This window comes from Amborella trichopoda, chromosome 3, assembly GCF_054954075.1.
Source record: "Amborella trichopoda isolate Santa Cruz 75 chromosome 3, AtrichopodaSantaCruz75HAP2 v2.0, whole genome shotgun sequence".
NCBI lineage: Eukaryota > Viridiplantae > Streptophyta > Magnoliopsida > Amborellales > Amborellaceae > Amborella > Amborella trichopoda.
In genome coordinates, this window is record NC_142338.1 from 2,539,166 (window position 1) to 2,565,101 (window position 25,936).

The window sequence follows — 25,936 nt, forward strand, 5'->3', positions numbered from 1 at the left end:
GGTCATAAATCCTCGTATTTTTTTTCATTACTTTCGATTATGTCTTTTTCGGTCTATCTCTTACTTTTTTTGAGCCTTTCACTTGAACTAACTACACATGACGACCCACCTAAACTATTATCTTTTATCTTAATACCTATTGGTGTTACACCTAAATTCTATTATTTCTTATCGTTCCACGCATCCATCTCAACATCTTCTTTGATAAGGTTAAACTAGATATCAATATTAAGGATAATCTTCTTATGGGTCAATTACGACAATAATACAATGGATATTGGATTCAAAATTTCAGGAGTCATAAAATCTCCAACATGAATCTAAAATATAAAATATAAAACAAAATTTTACATGGAACCTTTTGAAAAAAAAATTAACACGATTTATTTAAATCTTTGGTAGGGTAACCATTTTCTAAAAGAAAAGTATAAAATAAGACTACTTATCATTTGTATTACGAGGTCTACTAGTAGCAATTAGATTAAACGTCAAACAGTTGGAGATGTGCCATTGGCCAAACTTAAGGTTAAAAAAGAACTTTGCGGTGTTAGTGACACGTCCTAAACTTTAGGATTTGACATCTGTCGGTTTAAAGTGATTGGGAGATATGAATACAACATGATGTTCCACTTCATAGGATTCATGGCCATACTCCAATGTGAAAGGGCAGATCACCATGATCTAAAATCTCCGAGCCGAGTTAAAATCTCACGAATTACCTAAGTCGGACCAAAATTGAGTTCCTATCGGCTCCAAAGGGAGTCTTATAATCGGATTCCAGGTTTTAAGACACTACAACTATCATGAAGTGGTGGCAATGAGCCAAGTAACCAAGTCCAGGTCGGTTGTCTCAACTTTGAAAAACTAGAGTCTGGGTCACAATGTGGGCCGAGAGGGATATCAAAGCTTCATGCTTGGGCCGGTTTAGGGCCAAATCGGGCCAGGGCCACGTTGGTGCTGCTAGGGCAAACATGCCTATACATGCAAGGCGCCCACATGCTCATCAAGTCATCAGCATGAGGATCAAGACAAGAAGACCCCAAAACACGGGAAGCCACATCCATCCATCCATCATCAATGATGGTAACGGATGATCACCATGCATGATGTGATGTCACATCATAAGTGACTGTTCACCATCACGCTCTAAGGATCAGCATCGATTCGAATCTCGCGCGACCCCATCCAATCATCTAATCAGAACCACATTTAAGTGAAGTGTGACCTTTCTGGAGTTGCCATTTTTTAAGAAAGAGGGCAAGATACACATCAAATCATTTGAGTTACTCTATAAAACATTTTATCATTTCTCTCTCTAACGTAGATTTTGTTTTTTCTTGCAGCCATTAAATGTGGATATCACATCATATCACCGCAGACCCCAATAAATCATCTATTCAGGAATGGGATTCCCCTATGTTTGGAGCTTCTATTCACATTTTCTACGATTTCGGATGGGTGAACTCACCTGTCTGTCCGTGTCCGATTGTCCAATCGGTTTTATCCAAATTGGGTTTAGATTGATCGAAAAGTTATCCAAATTGGGTTTAGATTGATTAGAATCGGTGATCTAGAAGAACATTATAAAACAAAATAAAAAGGTGAACTTTAGATTTATGAATGGGAGATTTATAAGAGACTTTAAACAATATTAAATAAATTTTAAAAAAGAGAAAATATGCATAAGAGAAGGGGCTTAGAGGGGAATTGGGGACATGTATAATGTTGGAAAAGTAGATATGAGTGATATACTATCCGGACAAGCTTGTAATTAGGCTGATTTGAAGCCACGATTCATTTCAGATCTAGAATTTTTTTATTTGAAAATTGTTAAAAATATTTTAAAAGCTAACTGATGGATTACTCTATTCACAATGTTCAATTTCCTAACAAACTCGCTCCGTTACCAACCAAAACCAAATCAATCTCTCTAAATTTGACTAGAACGTGATTCCGATAGAGAATCTGGTCACATCTACCATAAAAATCAACCCATGTCGACAATTTTTAAATCGCTTAGTCACCAACAACCAAATCAATCCCCTCTAAATTAGCTGGGAACTCGACTCGGACAGAGAATCTGGTCGGCAATTTTTAAAGCGAAAGGTTTCTTTACTTCTCCAAATATGCTTCTCCCTTCCCATTCAGCCGTCCAATTTAGGTCAAGGGAGTCGCTAACCATTGATCTAAAGATCTGATGCCTCATAATATTTTATTTTTATTTTTGTTTCTACAAATTATATGAATATGAAATTTGATACATATTGCCATCTCAATAAAGCAAAATAAATATTATTATTTTTGATAAAATATAATGAAGAAAATACCTTTTGAAAGGATTTTTTTGAAAATATATATTTTTTGATATAAAATATATATATATATATATCATTTTATTGAAAATATATTTTTTGATCATTTTATATTTTTTGAAAATGTATTTTTTTATCATTTTATTGAAAATATATTTTTTGATCATTTTATTCATGATCATTTTATTTTATTGAAAATATATATTTTTTTACATTTTACAAGTACTAATTTAATAGAGTGGCGGCATTCGATGTCAAAATAATTTGTAAAAAATATAAAAATAAAATCGTGTAGAGATATGACCGTGAACGGAAAGGACAGTTAGATACAGGAAAAACACATAGGTTAGAAAGCTTGTCCATTTTAAAAATCAGTATCCTATAAATGTCTTTTAAAAAAGAACGCTATCAGGTTAGAGAAGTGAGAATCATATCAACTCCCCATCTCTCTATGCAATCTCCCTTTTGGAAGGGAAATCTCTCTCTCTCCCTAAAATGATATTAACTCGCATTCCTCTCTCTCCATCTAGAAATAGCAATGTCTTTCCGTCTATCACTCACTCTAGATTCTAGAACACTAATACATAAGATTCTTCACCATATAACATTATTACATGTTCTTCATAAATACACCCAACAGTGATTCAACATATGTAAAACGAAGAGAGAGAGAGAGATTATAGATGAGAGATAGAGAGAGAGATTATAGATTAGGGGGTCAGAGGATCCAGCCATGACCCACGGGTGAAGCAGCAGCTACCCCTACTGTGCTAGCATCCAGCTGAATGAATCCCATCAATGGAGACACATCACTAACCATCTCTGAGACTCCACGGTCTGAGCAGCTTGAGCTGATGATTTGAGGGCCATGACGATGTATTATGTCATACTCTCTCTCACTATAGGGCCCTGACTGGCTAGAGAGAGATTTTAGGAGTGAATGGTCTAGAGAGAGAAAGCTTTCGGAAGGGAAAGGTGGGAGGCTCATTGGGGAAGGGGCACGGTTGGGGGGCAGTAAATGCGATGGAATGTTGCTAAAATACGGGGGAGAGAGAGAGTTGGGGGTAGAGAGAGAGTGATGGTTAGTGAGAGAGTGGGAATTGGGGTTAGAGAGAGAAAGGTTTTGGGGGTCTTCAACTTGGGGTCTCATGAAACTGGGTCGTGAGATTTCCGATGAGGGCTGTACTGGTTCAGTGGTTGGGGATTCAAGGAGAGGGGGCAAAGAGAATTGGGAGGCAATGTCTAAAAAATATTTGTTGTTGTTCCTTAAGAGGAGCAGGTTCCTTTTCTCAGCTGCTGCTACTTTGTGAAATATTCTGCATATAACCCATTCTTCCTGGAAAGTCACAAGAACAAGTAAATTTGCTTAAAAAATCGAGTGGGCTACGGTGCTCCGCCTTGGTCCAAGTGATTTATTCGGGTGGGTCTGGATAACTCGTCCGCAATCCCACTCAAATTTTTTTCTACCAACTTTTTTTAAAAAAGAAAAAGTTTATATAAAGATGGAACCTTATAATGCAGTCTACTGGAAAAAGTACCTTTAATGTTGAAAAACCTTCATTCTCAATATCGAGATGTATGACAATGAAAATAAATAAATAAATTTTAAATCTAAAAAATAATGTATTTCACGATATATTATTTATACCGTCCGTTTTTTAGATTTTCATATGTTTATTGATCTATTTGATTTTAATTATTTTTAAAATTTTAAATTTTATAATTAGATATAAAAATAGATTTTGAGCTACCAACTTTCTAAAATAATTTAAAAGTTCGATTTTTTAAAATGTTAGTGCGGAGGTATTAATGGGAATTGAAACCCCAACACGGCGTGGGTGCTACCACACCGATCCCATCCAGGCCCCTTTATTTGTTATTAATATAAAAAGCTCAAAACTCATCGAGTTACTGGCCGAGTCCGAGTACCACCCTTAGACGAGTACCAGACCACTCTCCTCTCTCTCTCTTATTTAATTGAATACAGACTCTCTCTCTCTAGAACTTTGGGTACCTTGCAGGCAAGGTGATATGAGAAATCACCCTGAAGACGATACTCGTGCATAACCCAATTGGTTTTCTGCCCCTTAGGAGCTCTCCCTCTGTAAAAAACAAGTGTTTTCTTCATTCCAACAAGGACTCCATTGGTTGCACTGTGAATTTCTCTGTCCTTGCCCGTTGCCTTCCAATAACCAGCGTCAGTTGCTCTATTTGTGCGATGCCCCGTTGGGTATTTTCTATCTCTTAGGCTGAAAAAATACCACTCTTTCTCTCCCATCTTTGCAATCTCTGATACCCCATCACAATATTTTAAGAGCGATAAAATGAACGATTGATAATGAAAGACAAGAGATTGATTGTCAAATGCTTTCTCTCTCTCCCTAAAACACAACCACTAAATAAAGACCGTACGACTACTGCAGATTTTTCAGCAAAACAAAACCTAAACAAAACTCACGCCTTATTTCATTCTCTATTTGAAACCTTCTCTCTCTCACACGCACTTTCTCTCTCCTCTCTCACTAAGCCATTCATTGGCACTTCACAACAACAAAGCTCCACATTTAAAACCAAGAAAAAAGTCACAAATTTTTATATTCGAATGGATATAGAAAAAATCGAACCGAAACGGTTAACCCGACATGAGTCCCGAACGGTTCAACCGGCCTAACTAAACTATTGCACCGGCCGGTTGAATCTCTCTCTCGCCAAAACAGAAACCAAGACAAAAGCCACAAGCTTTTGTTCTATTTGAATCTCTCTCTCACAGACGCAATAAGAAATTCTATGCAACAATAATCCACTCACTTTTCTCTCGCTAAGCATACCTGGAAGCTCCCAAGGCTCACACCTATTGAGATCAACCTCTGCAATGCTAACAGGTGTAGAGCCACTCGGATTGAACACCTTGGTGGCAAGATAAAACATTATGAGCTCCTCATCAGTTGGGTGAAACCTGAACCCAGGTGGAAGCCCTTGTTCATTCGTCTCCTCACACAAACACACACCCTCCATGAGAGAGAAACACTCTAAAACTAAGAGCTTTTAGGGAGAGAAATAGCTTTTAAAGAGAAACAAGACCCTTAGAGAGAGAACCAGTTTAGATGGATAAAGACAAAGATCTGAGATAGAGAGAAGTTGAGGAGAGAGAAAGACCCACAGTTAATCCACTAGAACATCTGAGACAAAATTTGGAGAGAGAGAGACAGAGGCCCAAAATCAATTCTCTACAAACACCTGTGAAAGAGAAAGTTGGTGGAGGAGCAAGCAATATATAGGCATTATCAGCGAATGAAAAGCCTGGAAAAAAACCAGAAAAATTGCGGAAAAAATGCAAGTGGAGATTGTTTGTTTAGAGAGAGAAAGTATTTATGATTAGAGTACGAAAGTGCACCAGGAGGGGCTCAAAACGGAAAGGGAAACGAGAAGATTAAATGCATGGCAGGGTTTATGCGTGCGTGTGAATGGGGTGAGAACACGTGTGTAGACTCTAGAGGGAGAGAAGGCTATCTTTAGAGAGAGAAAACAAGGCCATATATAATTGCGCTTCTTGGGGGTCTATCCTTCGCAATAGGTGCGAGTGTTCCATCACGAGAGGGGAAATAAATCAACAAATGCAGGTTTCTGGATTTTACAATATGGGCCAGAGGGAATACCAATTTGCCCATTCTTGTGTATAAATATCGAAATTGGTCTCATTTATGGTAGGTGATTTTTTTTTTTTTTTTTTTTTTTGTGTCATGGGTGTGATTTCTATAAGGTTGCAACCTTGAACAATCCAATTAAGGTCCACCTCTAAATTTTATCACCATGTAATTTTGGTATAAAAAATTATTAAGATTACCTTAAAATCTATTTTCATATCTAATGATAAAGTTTTAAAACTCCAAATATGATTAAAATCAGGTAGATCTATAAATATATGAAAATCTTGAAAATAAACGGTCTAGATCATGTGTTGCAAGATGCACTATTTCAAAGACTCGTTTTTTATTTATTTATTTATATTTATACATCTCGATGTAAAAATCATCAATTAGAAGGCTTTTTTAACATTAAAAAAATATTTACCATGGATTTTTAAGTGCTATTGTAATTCTACATTTTAAGGTTGCAACCTTATAAAAACTTTTTGCTTTTGTCATTAGGACATGTAGTTTTGTAATACGTCCCTCTCCTAGAATTCCATGTTTTGGAAATAAAACATTTTCCTCACTAAATATGGAATGCGTGTCTTTCTCCGCCTTACCAAATGTAGAAATCTTTCTCTCCAACTAACGAGCGTATGTAGAATGTTCGTGCAGGAGCATACTAAATAGTTACTCCCTCGGCAAAAGACTTCTTCGGGAATTCTTTTTTTGATTTAAAATTTTTAGATGAATGTTTTCAAAGAGGGAAATTTGGATTTAGAGTTCTTGAACATCAAGATCAGTTGCAAGTCAATATTTTTGGGCCCCAAAGATATTATACTCCCATGGGAGTATATTGTCCATTCAATGATTTTTTTTTTTTTTTTTTTTAATTGCACCCTTTATGCATTTGGAAAAAAAAAAGTCCGGATATTGAATAGAGACCGTCCAATTTTTGGAGGGTGGGATCTAAGAGTTGGAAAACTCAAAATTTTAGATTTTTTTTCCTTTTGAGAATAATTATCATGTGAATATTAAGTGTTTTCTAAAATTTGAGAAGACTTTTTTTTTCCATTTGAGAATAGTGACTTTCGGTGTTTCCCAAACTTATAAATTACAAAATTCCTTCCATATTCCTAGCAAAAGGGAGTAGATGTACATTACGCTCCAACAAGAGGGTAGTATAGGCACTCTTTTAGAGAGAATTTGTGGATATGGAAAGAAAAAAAGATTTTGAGCTGGTGAATTACAACACATTATGTGAATCGTCCATATTTTAGATTTTCATGTGTTTATAGATCTACTTGATTTGAACTATTTTTAAAAGTAAAAAATTTATAATTAAAGATGAAAATAGATTCTCAAGCCATCCTAGAAATGTTCTACATCAAAATTACATTTATGATAAAATTTAGAGGTCCGTGATTGTTTAAGGTTGCAACCTTATACAAACCACACCCTTTTTTTTTTTGTTCCTTAGGTTCTAGAAATTAACCCCTAAAATTTAGGATAAAAAAATATTTCTGGCATGAGTTTTGTCCAAGGGAGTAGATGTACAGTATAACTCCCGTAGGAATTGGGAATCTTTTGGCCCAAGGAAAAGCTGAAACTCCATTGTATCTCTTGTGCTCATTTGCACAAAAGACGTTGCAATAAAGAAACCTGGAGGGTCTATCATCTCGGCCTTACATTATGGTCTTGATTAAAAAAAGGAAGGAACACGCTATCCAGACCGTCCATTTCCCCTAAAAATAGGTGTTCACCAATTTACAAGGTCCGTACTATCTTTTCAGCTTTAAATTTCATAATTGACATTAAAAATAATTTTAGAGCCATCACGGACATTTTCAGTACTCAAAGTTCTTTCCATATGATGTGAGGCTTTTATGTTGTTTTCATAAATCTACCACTTATGGATGCCACATCCATTTTTAAAACTTGAAAAATAAAAAATATGAATAATTTGTAACTTTTGTAAAATACTTTAATATAAAAGCATATCTCTTATTAGTTATGTTTTTTTAAATATATAAGGGGTCTTTCTAAAAAATTTACCTATATATTTATTTAAGTGGAAAAATGATTCACTTTGCTCATCTGGGGCTTTTGAGGGAAAAGAAGAGGTCAATGTCACCTAAAATTCTCTATCATTATACGTGTCTAATTTAGAGGGTAATTTTAAAATTAGCATTCCTGACACTCACAAACAAAATACAAATATATGCCTAGGTAGGAAAAAGGATTAATCATGCGTCAATAAAAATTTTGTATTAGGGAACAATTAAAAAGATGAAAATAATCTTTCTTCATGTAATGGGAGGGGAAAGGGTTTGGCCATTGTTTGAAAAGAACAGATTGGTTGGATAGATTGCCCCCCTTGGAAACCAGTTTAGAACGGAGGATCAGATGGTCCGTATCATCGACTTGCCAATAAAAAATAAAACATAGAGAATAATATATATATATTTTAAATACTGAAAATCAAAGGTGGGGCTGATTCCTAGCCCATTTTGGATATATAGTCCGAGATGGACTAGTCCCACCAATTTTCGATCCAATCTTGAACAATTTAGTATTCTGTTTTTAAATCACTGGTTTTATGTTATGAACAAGGTCAACATAGAATCGCTCAGTCTAACTCAGGAACGGTCACCCATGCCAATTCTATCGATATATAAGAAATCGTTCAGATCTAGAAAGAGAACCAACGATTTTTTATTGTAAAACATTGTTTTGTTAGAGTAAAAACACCGATTTCACTAATCCAGGCTAGTTTTTGGCTATTTCACTGTTTTTGCACGTGTTTTTCTATCAAGTTCGATTTTTTTTCTTCATAGTAAAATGACAATCTAGACTAGTTTTACGTTGTATAATCTGGATCATTGATCCGTTTTTTTGAATCATCACCGCCAAATTTTCACCAAAAAAAAAGAAGGGTAATCTAGATATTACAATGTTACAAGGTATAAAAATGGGAATTACTTTGGAAAATGGTTCTTAAATGAATGGGCTTAGGTATGTACGGCCTACCTCCGCCCCTTCATAGCACACCCGAGGAGATACTTAACACTGTTTAGGCAGAGTCAGACTTCTCATTTATTTCTTCCTTCACATCCTTTTCTTAAACATTTATTTTGTAATTTCTTGGTAATTATAATCTTTTTTTAAGACGTTCCTTTCGTTTCTTTGTACACAAGTTACTAAGATCAGATCCCCAATAATTTACACAGTAATTTGTGTTGTCCCCACACTCTCTCTCTTAAATAATTCTTCTCTCATCCCAAAAAACTTAAGACCCGGTGATCTCACTTCTACTTTTACCTCTCTCCCTCTTTTATGTTGTGATCATTTAAGATAGAAATTTTTTTAAAATACAGTTATAACCATATTTTTTTTTATGTTGTCACCATTTAAGATATAAATTTCTTTTATATAAAGTTATAACCATATTTTTTATATAGAAGCAAGGTGCACCTCAAAAGTATACTGAATACGCAACTTCACTATCACAAAGCCTTGGGATGGTACGAAAATATATTGTTGTCTTTAATTATAAAATTTAAAATTTAAAAAATGGTGATGAACAAGCCGATTTATTTACAGACACTTAAAATTGTTGAAAATAGACGGTTCATATAATATGTTAAAAGATGAACTTTTTTTAAGATAATAAATACCTTTTTTTTAATATCTATGAATCTCAAGGTTGATATGCTCGATTTGAGGCTTTCCAACATAGGGACTACCTTTTCTAGTGGGTTTTTTTTAGTGTGCCTTACTCTTATCCAGAGCAATTGCAATAATTGAGTTTATTGATATTCTTGGTACAGTAGATGCCATTACAAATACAATCTTACTCAATTCGATGGAGTTGTTTGATCTTAAGGAGATCTTCTATAATTTCACACGTGACGAGTTATGTCTTTGTTTCGTCCAGTCATTAATAATTTGATTATTTTTAGATAATAATAGATAGAAACAATGCTCGTAAGGAGTCCTATCGAAACCAAGAAATATAGGCCCGTCTGCCATCCACACCAGAATAGATGGAGTTTTCTGAAAAAACCTGCAGATGGAGGAATACCTCCTAGGGATAGGAGACATAGGGCCGAAGAGAGAACCCAAAAAGGATATTTTGTGTATAATCCTACATAATCCTTATAGTATAAGGTTGAAACCTTATATAAATTATTTCCTACTAATCCGAGAAACACTCAACCTTATATAAACTTGTTCCTAATAATTCAAGAAAAGAGTGTTTCTAAGTAGGACAACCTTCTAATCGATAATGTGTGGCTATATAGATCAAGTAAATTAAAAAAAATGTATGTAGCAACAAGTTATTTGGACCGTGTATTTTAAAGTGTTTATAGACATACTCGATTTGTACCCTTTTTGAAAATTTTTATTTTATAAGTGCATCTCCAGATAAAATATAAGGAGGCAACTTTATATGTAATAAGCCTCACCCTTTAAGATACGCGTCTTTAGAACTTTTTGTGATGTAAGAGCGTGTTTGTGGGAATGAGGCTTGGGTCATGGTGGTAGCACGCCGCACCCTTGTCATCACGTTGTGGTTTTTATTTCTACTGCTAACACCACCCCACTAATGCCTTAAAAAAAACCTAACTCGTAATCTACTTAAAAAACACAGATAGGGTGTTTCTTCCCTATTGAATTAGCCAAAAAAAAGAGAGCATCTTTTTGCAATTAGTTCTCTCATTCCCCAATGTCATCTCTTCCTCAAAAAAAAAAACAGAAGAAAAAGGACGAGGTTTGCATAAATTGTCAACCTTAAACAATTCAAGCAATATGTATCTTCAAAATTTGTCAAAAGATGTAATTTTGGTGTTGAAAACTAAAGACCTAAAAATCTATTTCACATTTAATTACAAAACTTAAAGCTCAAAAGATAGTATCGCCAGAGCAGATCTACAAATACTTAAAAATCTTGAAAATGGATTGTCAAGATAATACGTTACAAGATGTACTATTTTTTAAACTTGAATACAGATCTACAAATACTTAAAAATCTTAAAAATGGATTGTCAAGATAAATATGTTGCAAAATGTATTATTTTTAGGACTTGAAAATATATTTTTTCTTCTATATCCATACATCTTGAGGTGGGGATGATCAATTGGAGTGTTTTTAACACCATAACAACCTTTTTCGCTGTATTTTCGAGGTGTGCATTACTTCTAGAACATAAGGTTGACACTTTATATAAATTTTTCCCAAGAAAAGTATCATTTTCTTTTTTGCGAAATTTAATAAAATATACACAAACTATTTAAGATAGTACGCATATCTTTTTATTTAATTTCAAAATACCTATTAAAATATACATGAACCTGAGTTAAAATAATTTAAAAATAATAAAATGTTAAATTGTTGAAAACTTATGTGCATTATGATAATTTTATCTTCTTATTTAAAAAACAAATCTCTTTCAACACACTCAATTCCCATCTCTTTGAGCACTTGGTAGCATATTATATATTGAATTAAAAAAGAGTATCAGTTGTGGCAATGCAGCACTGACCACAACTCTTTCTCGCATTTTTTATACTAATCTATTGAACCTGTATACTATGCTCCTATGAGAGCATATTGTATAGTTACTCCCTCTTTAAAAAGACCTACTTTGAAGGATTTTTTTAGTCTGAAATTTTGGGAACTACCTAAGAATCACAAGATGATTATTTTCAAAATAAAAAAAATGTTTTGTTTTCTTTTTTCTAACACTTAAATTTTACCTTTTAGAAATTGGATGGTCCTTGTTCAATTTGGAGATGTTATTTTTCTTAATACCAAAATAGGAAATTTTTTTATGAGTACTCTAGTTGATGAGGCTGCATCCCCAACATTTGAGTTCTTAAAATTACTTTTATATTGAGTTTTACCTTATGGAATAAATAGAATACTCTTGCACGACCATGTAACCTTTTGGCTTGTTTCTTTTCGTCCCATATGTTGCTCTCTCTGCATAAGATATGGCGGGATTGAAAAGTAATCTAAGTAGCCGCTTGATTATGGGTGGCCATGGAACCGGACATGACCCGGCACCCGTATACTCGATACGGGTTTGGGTATGGATCCAATATTTGGACCCTAACGGGTCGGGTCGGGGTCCAAAACCTAGACTCAAATACTATTTCGATCTGAATTTGGTTGGACGTGACTCATACCCATAAGCGGTTGAAGATAAAATACTTCAAGCCCTATTTGCTTGGGTGTATTGATGATCATAAAACCTGGAGATGTACAACACCAAGCAAGGTGAAATATTTCTTGCGGTTGCTTGGATACAAACGGCTGTTTAGGTGACAGGTTAAGGAGACTCGGGTTATGCCTTCCAAGTGTATGTCTGTTTTGTAAAAATGCAGAAGAATCTATTTACCACCTTTTCTTGCCATGCCCTTTGGCGGAAATAATTTGAGCTTGGCTAAGCATTATCTCGTGCTGCTTGACTCCCTATCCCTAGGGTATCTCTGATTTGATGCAACAGATTTAGACCCCATCGTTTTCCTCTTTGGGTATCGCTTTGTGGAGAATTATTGTTGCTGTTGCGCTCTGGAGTCTTTGGAAAGAAATAAATTTGAGGACGATTGAGGGTTGCTACAAAGATCTTCCCTCCTTTATTGATTTCATTAAGAGATCGTCCATTTTGCGGGTTTCTGTGACGTTGTGCTTTATTTCCTCAAGGACCATTTCTTCCCTAATTTATGAGATACAGTATTTTTGAAGAAGCCTCGTAGGCGACTCAATTGTTCATGGTTAAAGCCTCCGGGGGTTGAGTAAGCTCAATTTTGATGGTAGTGTTCGATGCAGTGTTAGTGGTTATGGTGGACTTCTTTGTGACAATGTTGTATCGACTATTTGGTCTTATCAAGGGAGATTGCATGCATGTGAGATTAATGAAGCGGAGCTTTGGGCACTTAAAATGGGAGTGGACCATCTTGCCTCTAATCATCTTGAGGTGATTCAGTGAACGTCATCAAATAGTGCATTCAGCCGGACCTTATGCAGTGGAACCTTAGTGGCGTTATGGATGGTATCATTCTGGCGCCGGGTTCCCATGGAATTATTTTCGTCCACGTCAAGCGTGACTTCAACATAGCAGCTAACTGTTTTGCAAAAGCCGCTACCGCCTAGGGTCCAGCTTATGTTTGATTGTGCTCTTTCTTTTTTTTCTATTCCTTTCTTTGTTTTTGTTTTCTTTTCATTTTGTTTCCCTTCATTACCTTACTTCTATCAAAAAAAAAAAAAGTATTAAGGGTCATAGAACTCGTAGTCATTTTTTGCTATTAAGCGATAAATCAGACAGCTTGAAATCTAATGGTGGGGGATTGTGACCTTGTTGTCAATATATGATATATGATGGTAAAAAAAGAGCAAAAATAAATAAAAGGAAGCCCATAGTGAGTGTGACAATGGATTTATTTATGATATGACTTTTTATGTTTATGAGTATTTTGGAAAAAATAAAGTTTTTTTTTTGACCATGAATACTTATTTTTATATTTTTCTATCATTTTTACATTATTTTTCAAATACCCCCATCATAAATTTAATTTTCAAAATCAAAATTCTCTGTATTTTTTTAACTTCATTATGTTTTTTGTTTAGTTTTACTTTAAATATATATTTATTTTATGATATTTTTAATGTTTTTATTTTTTAATACTTTTTAGCTTACGTAGAACTCGGACCTACTCAGGCCGAGTTAAGTCCAAGTACTCTCGGCTAAGGGCGCTGACCGAGTACGTAGCCCGAGTCTTTGCCTCGACCTTCGAGCAATAGGCAAAATTGTATATACTTGAGGGAGAATAGAAGCTACCTATACACACAGTCTCTCTCTTTTCTCGAGGAAGAATACAAATTACCTATCCCTCTTTCTCTCTCTGCTCTCGTGAACCATTTGCATTTGCACATGCATTTCGTGTGAAGCAACTGTTCATTCTGTTCTGTAAAAGGAAGCCCTCGAACCTTTTGCATTTGCACAAGCATTTTGTGTGAAGCAACTGTTCATTCTGTTCTGTAAAAGGAAGCCCTCGAACCTTTTTCATTTGCACAAGCATTTTGAGTGAAGCAACTGTTCATTCTGTTCTGTAAAAGGAAGCCCTCTCACTTTCACTCACTCACTCTCTCTTCGGAAAAGTCAATCCTACTTTTGTGAAACTTCAATCACCCAAAACCTTGTAAAACTTTGGAAACATGTGATAGTGTAAAGGTCCATGGATGGAACTTCGGGCTAAATGTAAGTTAAAAAACAAAAAAGAAAAAAAATTTTATTTTAGAAATTTATGTATAGATTAATAAAGTTTGATGTACGGATTGGAAACTATTTTCGAAATTATAGTTTTGATTACACGGAGGTTTGTTTTTTTTGTGTTTTTTATTTATAATTTTACCTCCAATTTGATGTTGCAACATTAGGCCATATTTTTTTACTTTTATGGTTTATTGGGTAATCCAACGTTCCAATATTGGGCTGACCTATTTATAGGCTGGTTTGATATAGGAAACCTCAAACTGCCCTATGTATATAAATATTGGACCACATTTAAAATAAAATAAAAAATCCCAAAATTAAGCCGGTTTGATGTCACTAGCATCCGACCGCCCTTTAGAGCTTCCAATAACATTAACACAAAGCGAAAGTATAGAATGAGACCATTTACGTTTGGTACAAGATGGTCACATTAGTTTTGATTATTAGACATAAAATTCGGTGGCTATAATTATTTTATTGACCGGGTTCAAACAAAAAATTTGTTTCCTTTTTTTTTTGAACTTTATAACGCATCGGAGCTATCAAATTTCATATGGGATGGTTGTGAATAATTGTAACCACCTTATATCAAAAGCAAATGACCTCATTCTATACAATCCCTTAAAACTATACGATAAAGCCACTTAGTGTGATCCTACATCAATGAGGCCTACGGCAATTGGGTATGTAAAAAGTAGTTTTAGTACACCCTCAATATACAAAGACATTAGTCAATAGTTATCAAAACTGGATAGAACAAGTGGTCCGACCCTTTGTCTTGCCCGGCATGTGTACTGAACTGGTGGTTGGCTAGTTGAACCAATTTGATCGCCGGTTTTACTGGTTCTCTTGCATGAACCAGCCCAATCTCTCCCACCACCTTTCAAGCCATTTTTTGGGTCGATCTTTTCATTTTCTTTTCTATCATTTTTATTTTGAATACACATGATATTTTATTTGTAAAATCCTTAATGCACATTATATTTTATTTGTAAAATCTTTAATCCAACTATGTACTCTTGTCTTCGATGAACGGCCCAACACTTTTCCTAATCTGAAAAGGCAAGCATGCTGATCGCCCGGTTACCTTTTCCCATTAAGGGTTAAACCTAATGCCGTTTGAGTATTTGAAATCTATTACGTGACAAAAGATTACAAAGAAATATAACATTTGGGTACACTTAATCGTAAAGTGATGGAAAGAGATTATGTGAGATTTTTCCAAAAATAAAGAAATCCATCATACGTTAAAAATCTATTATGAGAGTGATAGGCAAATTTGGGATGGAAAATCTTTTGCGTGAGTTTTTTCCTATTTTGATTAAAAAAATCTTCTAAGCCCTCTCTCTTCCTAATAACGTGGTGATCTCCCTTTTTTAAGCTCGTCCTCTTATCTGAAGGCATCAACTGTCATATAAAAGTAAAAATCATTAATTAATGATAAATTACACAACACAAACATAATAAAACATTTCACACAAGATAATGTGATCCCTCATTTCTTACGCTCATCCCCTCATCTGAAAGTATGAGTGTTATATAAAAACAAAAATAATAAAGGTAAAAATCAGTAATCAATGATAAATTACACAACACAATCATAATAAAAAATTTCACGCAACATAATTTTCATAAGATATTACTAAAATCTCAATTGAAATAATATATCTCTTTAGTCATCTCCAATACCTCAAAATTTTATACGACAACCAAACCTTCTAGTTTACTAATCAAACTTCTTCCTATTTTTTAACTCATACCGTACCGATTTTGAATTTAATATCATAAATTTATTGTTTATTTCAAACTATATAGAGAGACATTTGAAAGACTACTGTAAAAAAAATACAAATAAGGCTTATCATAATAAAATCATGTTATTCCATTCATATTGTTCCAATGACTTATCATATTGAAATCAATGTCATGTTAGAAAACATGTGATTGCATATAAGTGCCAAAGGCATTTAAAATAAGTAGGAAATAGTGTCATGATTGTAAAATGGTACAAGTTATTATTAAAATTTTTTTTTGGAATGATGATAATGTTATTATTAGAAATCTTTTTGGAATGGTGTGATGATGATTTTAATTCAGTATTTTAGTAGAATTTTCGGACAAAAAAGAAGAAAATAATAATTCTGTATTTTAGTGGAATTTTGTGACAAAAAAGAAATAAATTATAGTTTATAGGCACGTGCTGGTAAAATGTTGGTAATGCATTTCTTATATTTTTTCCAGACATAGCTAAACAATAACAATATATTTCTCAGGTTGCATCTAAATACTACCCAAACACTAACAATTCATTTATGTATTACGCTAGTAATATATTTCACCGACAATATATTTTTAGATATTCAAATGGCCCCTTACTGTAATGGTCGAACAAATGTTCGCCTTTCGAACACAAATAGCTTGTGGATCACTCTTTTGATATTTTGGCAAAAAATCGTAACCCTAAATGGTTAAAAGGAAGCTTTCTTCCTTACCATTTTGGCATGCATCCTTCACCTTTTTTTTTTTTTTCCGCATTTTTCTTTCAATTGAAAAATTTTCTTTCCCTCTCTTTAGATCCAATTGTTTTCTCTCCGTTTCATTGGGACAGAGGCGCACCTAGTACTTCTCAATCACTGATTCAATCCTCATAGCATTGCATCAAACTGCCCCAACTTTTTTCAAACTTTTGTTGGGGTTTGATATTGGATCGGTATATTATAAAAAACATAAATCAAATATAGGGTAACCCAATATTTCTATTGTTGAAACATAAAATAAAATAAAAAATAAAAAATACAATTTGATGTTTGCAACTAGAAAATAATAAGAAAGACCTCTGCATAAATTGCCGAAAATATGGACCAAATTATAATTTTGATAATATTTTTTGTTCCGTGCATAAATTTCTCAAATACTTTTAACTCAAGATTGTAACTAAATTTTTTAATCTTATATCTAAAATTAGGACTTAATTGGTTATTCAGTGGTAGGATTCGGTCCTGGAACATTGCGTTACAATCTTCAGAAATGAAACCAACACTTGACTAGAACAATAGGGGTTTCACTAAAGGGCAAGCTTTCTATGCTTTCCCTACAACATAGAAGTTCTATCCTCCCTCTTATCCAACTGTCCATTCTGAATGGAGGGCTAAGATTGTCCCAATCATAATGTCACATCTATACATTATTTTATTTTTAATTTTTTTATAAACTATTTTGACAATTTTGGACGTCCATTCCTTTATTGAACTCGTACTAACAAAAAATATATAAAAAAAAATTTCAATAAAATAAAATATCCAAATACCCCTGAAAATTTAAAGGGTATTTTAGTAATTATATTTTATTGAAAAATTATTTTTAATATTTTTTATAGGTGCGTCCCAATGAGAAGATGGCACATACCAAATTTCATATTCATATAATTTGTATAAAAAAAATTAAAAATAAAATACTTTGAGACGTCGGATCTAAGATCAAAGGGTGAATGACTCTCGTGATCAAAATTGGACGGCTGGGTGGTAGGAGAAGATAGAACTTATATACGGTAGGGGAAGCATAGAAACCTTTCCACTCACTGAAGGCCAGATTGGATGTTGTGTAAATTATAAGTAGTGTAATTTTATATAAAGAGCCCACTCTATGGGGTGTTTGGTGCGGGACAGATAGCTACAGAGTTAAGACTATGGGCAACGTTTTACGTGGAATAAGCTGCTTTCAGGAATAAGGATAAAACAATAATAAGTTGTTTTGCCCTTAGTTTGAATAAAGCAATTTAGCATAGCGAGTTATCTCCCACATTCAAACAAAGAACAATTGTAGATGGATAGTGTTGGATGATTCTTGATCAGGGAAATTGGCGATTTCATAAACTCTGCTATGGCCGGTCTCAAGTCGGTCATGTCGATCTCAAACCTTGAGAAAGGAGGAGGATTGTGATAGGTAGGCACACAATTTTCATGATACTAAAATCAGAGCAGGATTCATGTAGCTAACCCCAGATAGTTGGGATAAGGTTTGGATGATGATAACGAAGACAATGATTTTTATGCTTAAAGTAGTTTAGCAATGAAGGGATCTTCTACCCTTAATAAGAATAGAACTCAAGACGTCATGTTACCGTGCCCTGTCATTCTAATTACCTAGCCTTTGGTGCCTTCCTCAATAATATTGTTTATTTATGTTGTACTTTAAGATAAACTTATCAAAATGCATCTAAGAATAAACTATTAACATTTTATCCATCTTTTAAATTTTATTTAAGAAAGCACATCAAAATAGATGTGATCATGATTTGGCAATTGAGATTTAATAAAATATACATATTTCAAATACTAAGTTTATTTTTATAAGTATCCCTTGCATTTATGATTAAAAGGGAGACAAAATACTTGCGATGATTGTGGCTATAAGTACGTAGAAGTGATTTGGAAAGAGTATCCTTCAATCTCATGATCGAAGGGATATGTGGTCACGAGTGTCATCACCATTTAATCAATGTCTTGGACGGTTGCTAGAGAGTGGGGCCATTTTCTAGAAGGTTGCAATAAGTCTTTGAAGATATTTCGATGATGAAAAACCCTTAGTTCGATCATCTCGACCTCTAGATGTATGGACATGGGAGAAAATATATTTCAAGTTTTGGAAAGAGTGTATCTTGTAATGCATTATCTAGACCGTCAATTTTCAATATTTCTAAGTGTTCATATATCTACTCGATCTACACTATTTTTTTATCTTTAAATTTTACAATGTAATATGAAAATAAATTTTAAGACTATCATAAAGATTTCTATACTGAAACAACATATTCCAGCACTATTTGAATGTGCACTTTTCTTTGATTGTTTAGAGCCTCAGCCTTATACAAACCACACCCTCTAAATTTTTTTCTAAAATTATAAATCAACCCTGACCTTAACTTAGCCCTATATTCACACCTAATCCTTATTTTAATGCAAGTAGACCTCTTAATTACAATTTGACCGGAACTTGAAAACTTTTGATATTAATGAAATAAATTAAGGCAAACTCATTCAAAAAATAACCATGAAAAAATATAAACATCACATATGCATAATTTTTTTGCTCTTATGTTGATATCACTATTTAGACCCCATAAAAAATGACGCTGTGAGCACCATGAGCTGAAAATCAACATTTCAGTTTTCTTAAGAAATCAGGCTCAAAATTTTTGAAGTCCGAGATATTAGACATTGAGGCCATCACACAAGCCTCTAGGTTGTTGCTTCTTACACGGCCACCAAAGGTACTTTCAATGGGCACGGAATCAAGTGGGTAGGGTGAGGAGACACCTCCACTATCCCAAAATCTTCTTTTGCAAATAATATTTTTTTCAATGATCATAAATTTTTTTTAAAAAAAAAAAAAAATTGTCCCTTAAAAATGATATAGATTTTAAATTTTTTTTGGAACATTCATTTTAGGATGCGGTTAGCATGCGGCCAAGCCCGCACATGCACAAATGTACTCTTGGCAATAAATATATTTTTTAATTATAATTTGATCCTAATTTTTAGAGAATATCTAATCTTTAACATGGAGAATATGGAAAAATAAATAAATTTAAAAATTAAAAAAGAATAATTATATTAAAAAAACATTTGAACCATTAGTTACAATTATTTTTAGAAGGATGCAATATACCTTTGGACCACATATTGTACAAATGCGGTCCAGCCCGCATGTAACAATTGTTTTTCATTTTAATTCTTCAAAGATCATGAGATCTGTATTACTTTTGGATATTCAAATGGTTGAACTGGATTTATCGTGGCTTGAGATATGTTTAGAGTCCTAATTCCTTAAAAACCAGATTGGATTCATGAGTGGACTGTCTTACAAAATACTTTTCTCATAAGTATCGAGTTTAGTTTCAAGCGTTTACAATAAGTCCATCTTGTAATACTTTTTTTGAAATTTTTTTATATAAGGTGTCAACCCTATATTATCGAAGTAAATGGCACATTAAAAACCCACCTAAAAAAGTTGTTCTGTTGCTAAAAAAAACCTCCAACTTAGTATCTCCACCTCAAGATATATGAATACAGAGAAAAAAAATATCATGTTTGAAAATGGTTCATCTTTTAACACATTATCTAAATTATCCATTTTCAAAAACTTTAAGCGTATTTATATTTGATCGGTTTGCAGTATTTTTTAGGCCTTAAATGGTTCATCTTTTAACACATTATCTAAATTGCATTAGTTTTTTGCATTGGAATTGCATCTTTGGTGAAGTTTGGAGGGTGTCTTACTTTGAATGTTTCAGGGGGCACCGTATATAAAGGAAAACTTTCCATGTGACCCCACCCTCATATATAGTATATGTAACTCCTCATCTTAGCCGTCAAATCTTAGTACATAGGTGAGATAGCTCGAGTTACAATGTCACAAGTTGGCTCTTAACTGTGAGATCCTGATACGACCGCTTAGAGTTTTTAATTTTTAATTTTTATCCTATAAATCATTTTCAAGCAAAATGTGGGTCATGCATAGATTTGATAGGCATGCACCTAACAAAAATAAAAAAAAAGGTTTTAAGTGATAAAAATTACCAAAATACCCCTAAAAATTTTGGAGGCATTTTGGTCATTTATTTTAAGGGGAAATATTGTTTTTAATTTTTTCAAAGTTCGCCTAATTTTTTGGCATGACATTGTGGCATGAGCAATCGTAGCTGCCAATTCTGGTTGAACGACTGAGAAGTGGGGTCACATATAACTTATATATTGTTGGGGCTACAAAGTAAGCTTTTGCCTTGTTTTATAACCATATGTTAATTATCTATTTCAAATATTTATAAAGAAAAATTTATCATGTGCTGATCTTATATTATAGAAGTAAGGTATACCTCCAAAAACTACAATAAAAGGTTTTTGACATATTATCTAGAGATATCTATTTTTGAGATTTTTAAGTGTTTGCAGATCTTGTACTATTTTTAAAGGATAAAATCCATAATTAAAGGTTAAAACAAATTTTCTGGGCATCATAGAGGTTTGGAGATGTGTGTCTTTGATTGTTTAAGGTTGGTACCATATATAACTGCATCGATTTATAGAGGGTGAGGTTTGTATAAGGTGCTCACATTATAATATACAAGTAATGTGCACCCTTAAATTTTGCTGGAAAATATAGTTATGATATCGAAAGCCTTGTGATGGCCTAAAAATCTATATTTAATCCTAATTTTGATATTTAAATTTCAATAATAGTGCAGATCGAGCAGATCTATAAACACTTGAAAATCTTGAAATTAAATAAGTCCAGTTAACTTGTTACAAGAAGCATTTTTTTAGAAATTGTTTTTTTTTTCTTTATATCAATACATCTTGAGGTCCAGATGATCAATTGAAAAATTTTGTAGTAATTGTTTTATTACATTTTAAGTTACACCTTAATTTGAGGTTGCAATCTCACATTCAGTTTTTCATTTATAAATTCTTATATCTACGCCAAGTTCATGGGGTCCACTTCTGACTTGACATATATGCCTTCCAAGATAAATCGTTTCATGGTTTCCTGCATTTGCATCCCATGATATAAAGTATCCATTTTAAAGATGGATGCAATGGGTGGTCTATCTAAAAATAGTTGAAATTAATTGTTCAAATAATTTTTTTATAAAATTACTATTTTTAATTTTAAAATGTATTTACTTCTTAATAGTCATGATGTTCATGTTAGAGATTACATGTCCTTAAAAATTGAGTTAAAAAATCCATCCCAAAAATAAATTTTTAGAAGGGAACTCATTTCTACGTGAACTCATAATAGAAGCCATGTCCCAAACTGCTTTATGGAGTTTTCCTTCAAACCTGTGGCCTCAGGACCACCAAACAATCTCTCTCTCTGTCTCTCTCTTTTGAACATGCAATCTCTCTCTCCGGGGCCTTGTGACCTAACGACCCAACAATTCAAGAACCTCTTTCTCTCTGGGGCCTTATAACCTAACCACCCAGGAGTTCATACACCCGTGAGTTCCCAATAGTGTGGGGCACTTACTATTGAAATGGTAATGAAGTTAGCTAACAAGGCACAAAACATGTGCTCTGTCTCACTGTCTCTAGCTCAACCATTGTCTTAAAAACTGACAATGTGGAGTGTGAATTGCTGATCCAGATCAAAGATCGGGTAGGGAATTGACCGGATTCTTTTACAAAACCAAGAATCAGTGTGACTCGGTGAGAACATCCCAGTTTGTCATTGACATTTGATTCTATCAGCAGAATCACGATCCAAGCTAGAGAACCACTAGATTACCATTTTATGCAAATTTTTATTATTTTTTTACTTTTCCAAACTTTTTAATTTCTTTTATCAATGGAAACCGCAGATCCAAAGCAGCACAATGAAGGAAAGAACCATATCCATAGTAGGTCTTAAAATGCTGCTCTCAACACATGTGACCTGTCCCCTCTGTGTGTGAGACACCATGTTCCACATGACATTTCATGTGATGTCTACGTCTTTAGGAAGAGAAAGTCCTATGCAAATTCAATGCTTTCCATTTTTTGTAAAGTGCGGAGTCGATGTTAGATTTTGCGATAAATGATAACGAGGTATATGTTAGAGAGAGAGAGAGAGTATTGGCATTTATGAACAAGGGGAGAGGAGAGATTACATTTTTGTGGAGAGGGAGAGCAAGATGCAATGTTTTTATTTACTTATTTACAAAAAATTCAAACCCAAGGCTTCATAACAAATGATAATTTTGTCATATATATGATATCACTATCCTAAAATCACAAAAATCCTTGATACAAAAGACACACTTCAAGAAAATAAGAAAAAAAAAGGACACAGATACAAATAAGTATTATTAAGATCGGACTGATCACCAATTAGTGAGAGTATTGATCTAGTCAAAACCGGCCTAACCATTTAAAATAATCAAAGGTAAAAAAAAACGGTACTTAAAAAAAAAAATATAGTTAAAACAAAGGTGTTGTCCAATTTTGTATAGGAGATCAAACTAGTCTAATCAACTAAAACCAGTCAAACACTAGTTTTAATCGAGTTTTTTTATTAAAACTGATTTTTTCTTTGGATCAGACCGGCCTAAACATTGGTCGACGTTCGGATCACCAGTTCGGTTGGCCTTCAGAACTCTGATCCAAAACATTGAGTCACAAAGAATACGAGCCATCTTTCTAAAATAGTAGTTCTCTTATTTGAATTGCTTTCAATAAATACATTGAGCTTCATAGTTGCTTTAAATAAATACATGGAGCTTCATATGAACTCGTACACTATCTTCCCTTTACTGCATTTCACATGATACCCATTGACTGAAAACAACAAATTTAAACAAAAGAATGAACCTAGAGAGAAGCAACATAGTAAGACCATCATCAAATGTACATGACTTATCATATAACGCAGATCTAGATCCGGACCATCCATTCTTTTGCCCAGAGGCCTAGATCACCCCACTTCCAAAACTATGATATATATTGAATTTCCATGCAAGTATTGCAGCTTGGCATACACCAAGAGTAAATGGGTTCATTTTGTGACCCTAATTTCTACCCCCATTATCAAAATTCTGAGCATAACTATAGGAATCATAGTTAAATTTTTTATTCGCAGGTCTAGGGCTAATAATCCTCCTAATTTCAGATCTCACCTTCGAAAACACATGGCTTAGCCTCCCTTTGGAGCCACAACCAAGCATTGTCTCACCTTCATTCATCTCAAGATCTTTAGCAAACTCTGCCTTCTTTGAGAGGATCCAACCCCAACCCCAATTCCACCATTTCTTGATTGAGAAACCTGCATCATCTGCTAGAGACGACATGGACTTGGATCTCCTCCATGAGAGGTAAGAGAGAGAAGCGCTGTTAGAGAGAGAACCTGGGTTGTATTTGAGGCTTAGAGAAGAGAGCCTCTTCCTAAGACCCATCTTCTCAGACTCTGAGGCTCTTTCTTGGTGGGTTATGGGCAGTGACTGGTTTGTAGTCATGGAGTGAAGGATTCTTGAGGCCATGGATATTCAGGGGGCTAGAGAGAGAAGGTGGGGGTTTAGAGAGAGAAAGTGGGGAGATAGAGAGAGGAAATTGGAGGATGGTTGTGCACCATAAGAGGTGGGGGTTGAGGACTGATATGGTTTTTGAGGAAGTGATAATAAAACTTAAAGAGAAAAATGGGTTGGAAATGTGACATTGATCTGTCACAGGCTGGTTTATTCTTGAGGATGATGGGCCAGCATTTACTTGTGTTTTCCCTTGTTTGTTCTAGGTAGGGACCCTGTTATATTTCTTGCAAGAAAAAAATGACATATATGCCCTGAGAAACTTATTATGTCAAAGACAAAAACACCCTTCACCAATGTCAAAGAAAAAAGTTTATAGGGGGGTGAGGCCCTAAACCATAAAATTAAGGTGCACCTCAAAAGTTCACAGAAGATGTTCTTTTGATATCAAAAAATATTTAGTTTGATCATCTCCATCTCAAGATGTATGAATACGAGAAAAAATAGATTTCATGTTTTGAAAATAATGTATCTTGTAATATATTATATAGGCTGTAAATTTTCAAGTGTTTATAAATCTACTCAATTTATGTTATTTTTTAAGCTTTAAATTTTATAATTAGAGATGAAAATAAAATTTTCAGGCTATCAAAAAGATTTCTTATACTGAAAAAATATATTTAGATACTATTTAAGGGTATGTCTTACTTTAATTGTGTAGGGCCTCATCCTTATACAAACCACACGGATTCTAAAATGCAAGGGAATGCAGTTGTGCACCGAATAGTACTCCTGGTTGAGAAATTTCAACTTATTTAAGTGGATCACATGCTTGGAGCAATTGGAACATAAGGGGGAAAAAAGAAGAAGAAAAAAACTCTATAATGTTAATTCGTACGTTGGTTTTTAAGATTTTGAGTTAGTGTTTAAAAACGTAGATTGGTGGAGTGTAGCTATCAGGAAATCAATCTAGATTGAAAAATCATTGATCCAGATCGATGGTCAGGCCGAGAGAAAAAACCAATAAAAAATAGAAAGATTGTAAGCAAAACATAAAAATTTAAAAATAATAAAAAAGTGGGCACCGGCGATCGGGTTGGAATGAATGAAATAATGTTGGACAATGGTCATTTAGAAGGGTGACTAGGTTATTTTGGTCATTTCTACTTAAATTTATGTGCATGGTACGCATGCGTAGCTGTTGGTTGTGAGGTCTGAATCTGGCTAGCGGACAGGAAGGCCCCTGCCGACGCTTTATAAAGGAGACTTACAATAATGAATTGATTAATTAATAATGAATTGATTAATTAAAAATTATTAAGATTTTCTATAGCTCTACACTAAATCAGCCCTCACTTTTATAGTAATAAACACAACAATAACCCTAAATCCAGTTCTCCCTTTCTAGATTTATTTGCACGGTTTTTTAAGAATCCATGTAGAAATCAGTCACCTCTTAAAAATCTATTTTTGAGATGGATTTTTGGACTTAATTTTTACAGACATGTAATCTCTAACATGAAGATCACGAATATGAAAACATAAATAAATTTTAAAAATTAAAAATAATAATTCCATTAAAAAAATATTTAGGCAGTTAGTTTCGATTATCTTTAGATGGACCACCTATTTGTATCCATCTCTAAAATTTAAAAATTATATCTTGACACCACATATGATAGAAATGCGGTCCAGCTCACATGAAACAATTTTATTTAT

At 33.8% G+C, this 25,936-nt stretch overlaps 2 protein-coding genes across 2 annotated transcripts; both read right to left on the bottom strand.

Moving 5' to 3' along the window:
- Positions 1–2,897: 2,897 nt before the first annotated feature.
- Positions 2,898–5,334, bottom strand: LOC18439762 (protein CUP-SHAPED COTYLEDON 1). Its single transcript, NM_001305828.1, is given in 3 exon segments — positions 2,898–3,648; positions 4,327–4,601; positions 5,141–5,334. Coding segments are annotated over 3 exon segments (1,080 nt in total). The 5' UTR covers positions 5,328–5,334; the 3' UTR covers positions 2,898–3,030.
- A 16,359-nt stretch (positions 5,335–21,693) lies between these two features.
- On the bottom strand, positions 21,694–24,232 carry LOC18439763 (uncharacterized). Its single transcript, XM_088862588.1, has 2 exons — positions 23,873–24,232; positions 21,694–21,765 (listed from the first exon to the last, which is right to left on the bottom strand). Exons 1-2 carry the CDS (start codon positions 24,230–24,232, stop codon positions 21,694–21,696), a joined length of 432 nt encoding a protein of 143 aa, XP_088718714.1.
- Positions 24,233–25,936: the final 1,704 nt, after the last annotated feature.

What these genes read in the sequence shown, in the direction of transcription:
- LOC18439763 (XM_088862588.1), bottom strand. Translation starts at nt 24,232, where the DNA reads ATGGCCTCAAGAATCCTTCACTCCATGACTACAAACCAGTCACTGCCC. An exon ending in TAAGCCATGTGTTTTCGAAG is followed by an intron (nt 21,766 to 23,872) that starts GTGAGATCTGAA and finishes ATGCAAATGCAG; the next exon opens with GAAACCATGAAACGATTTAT.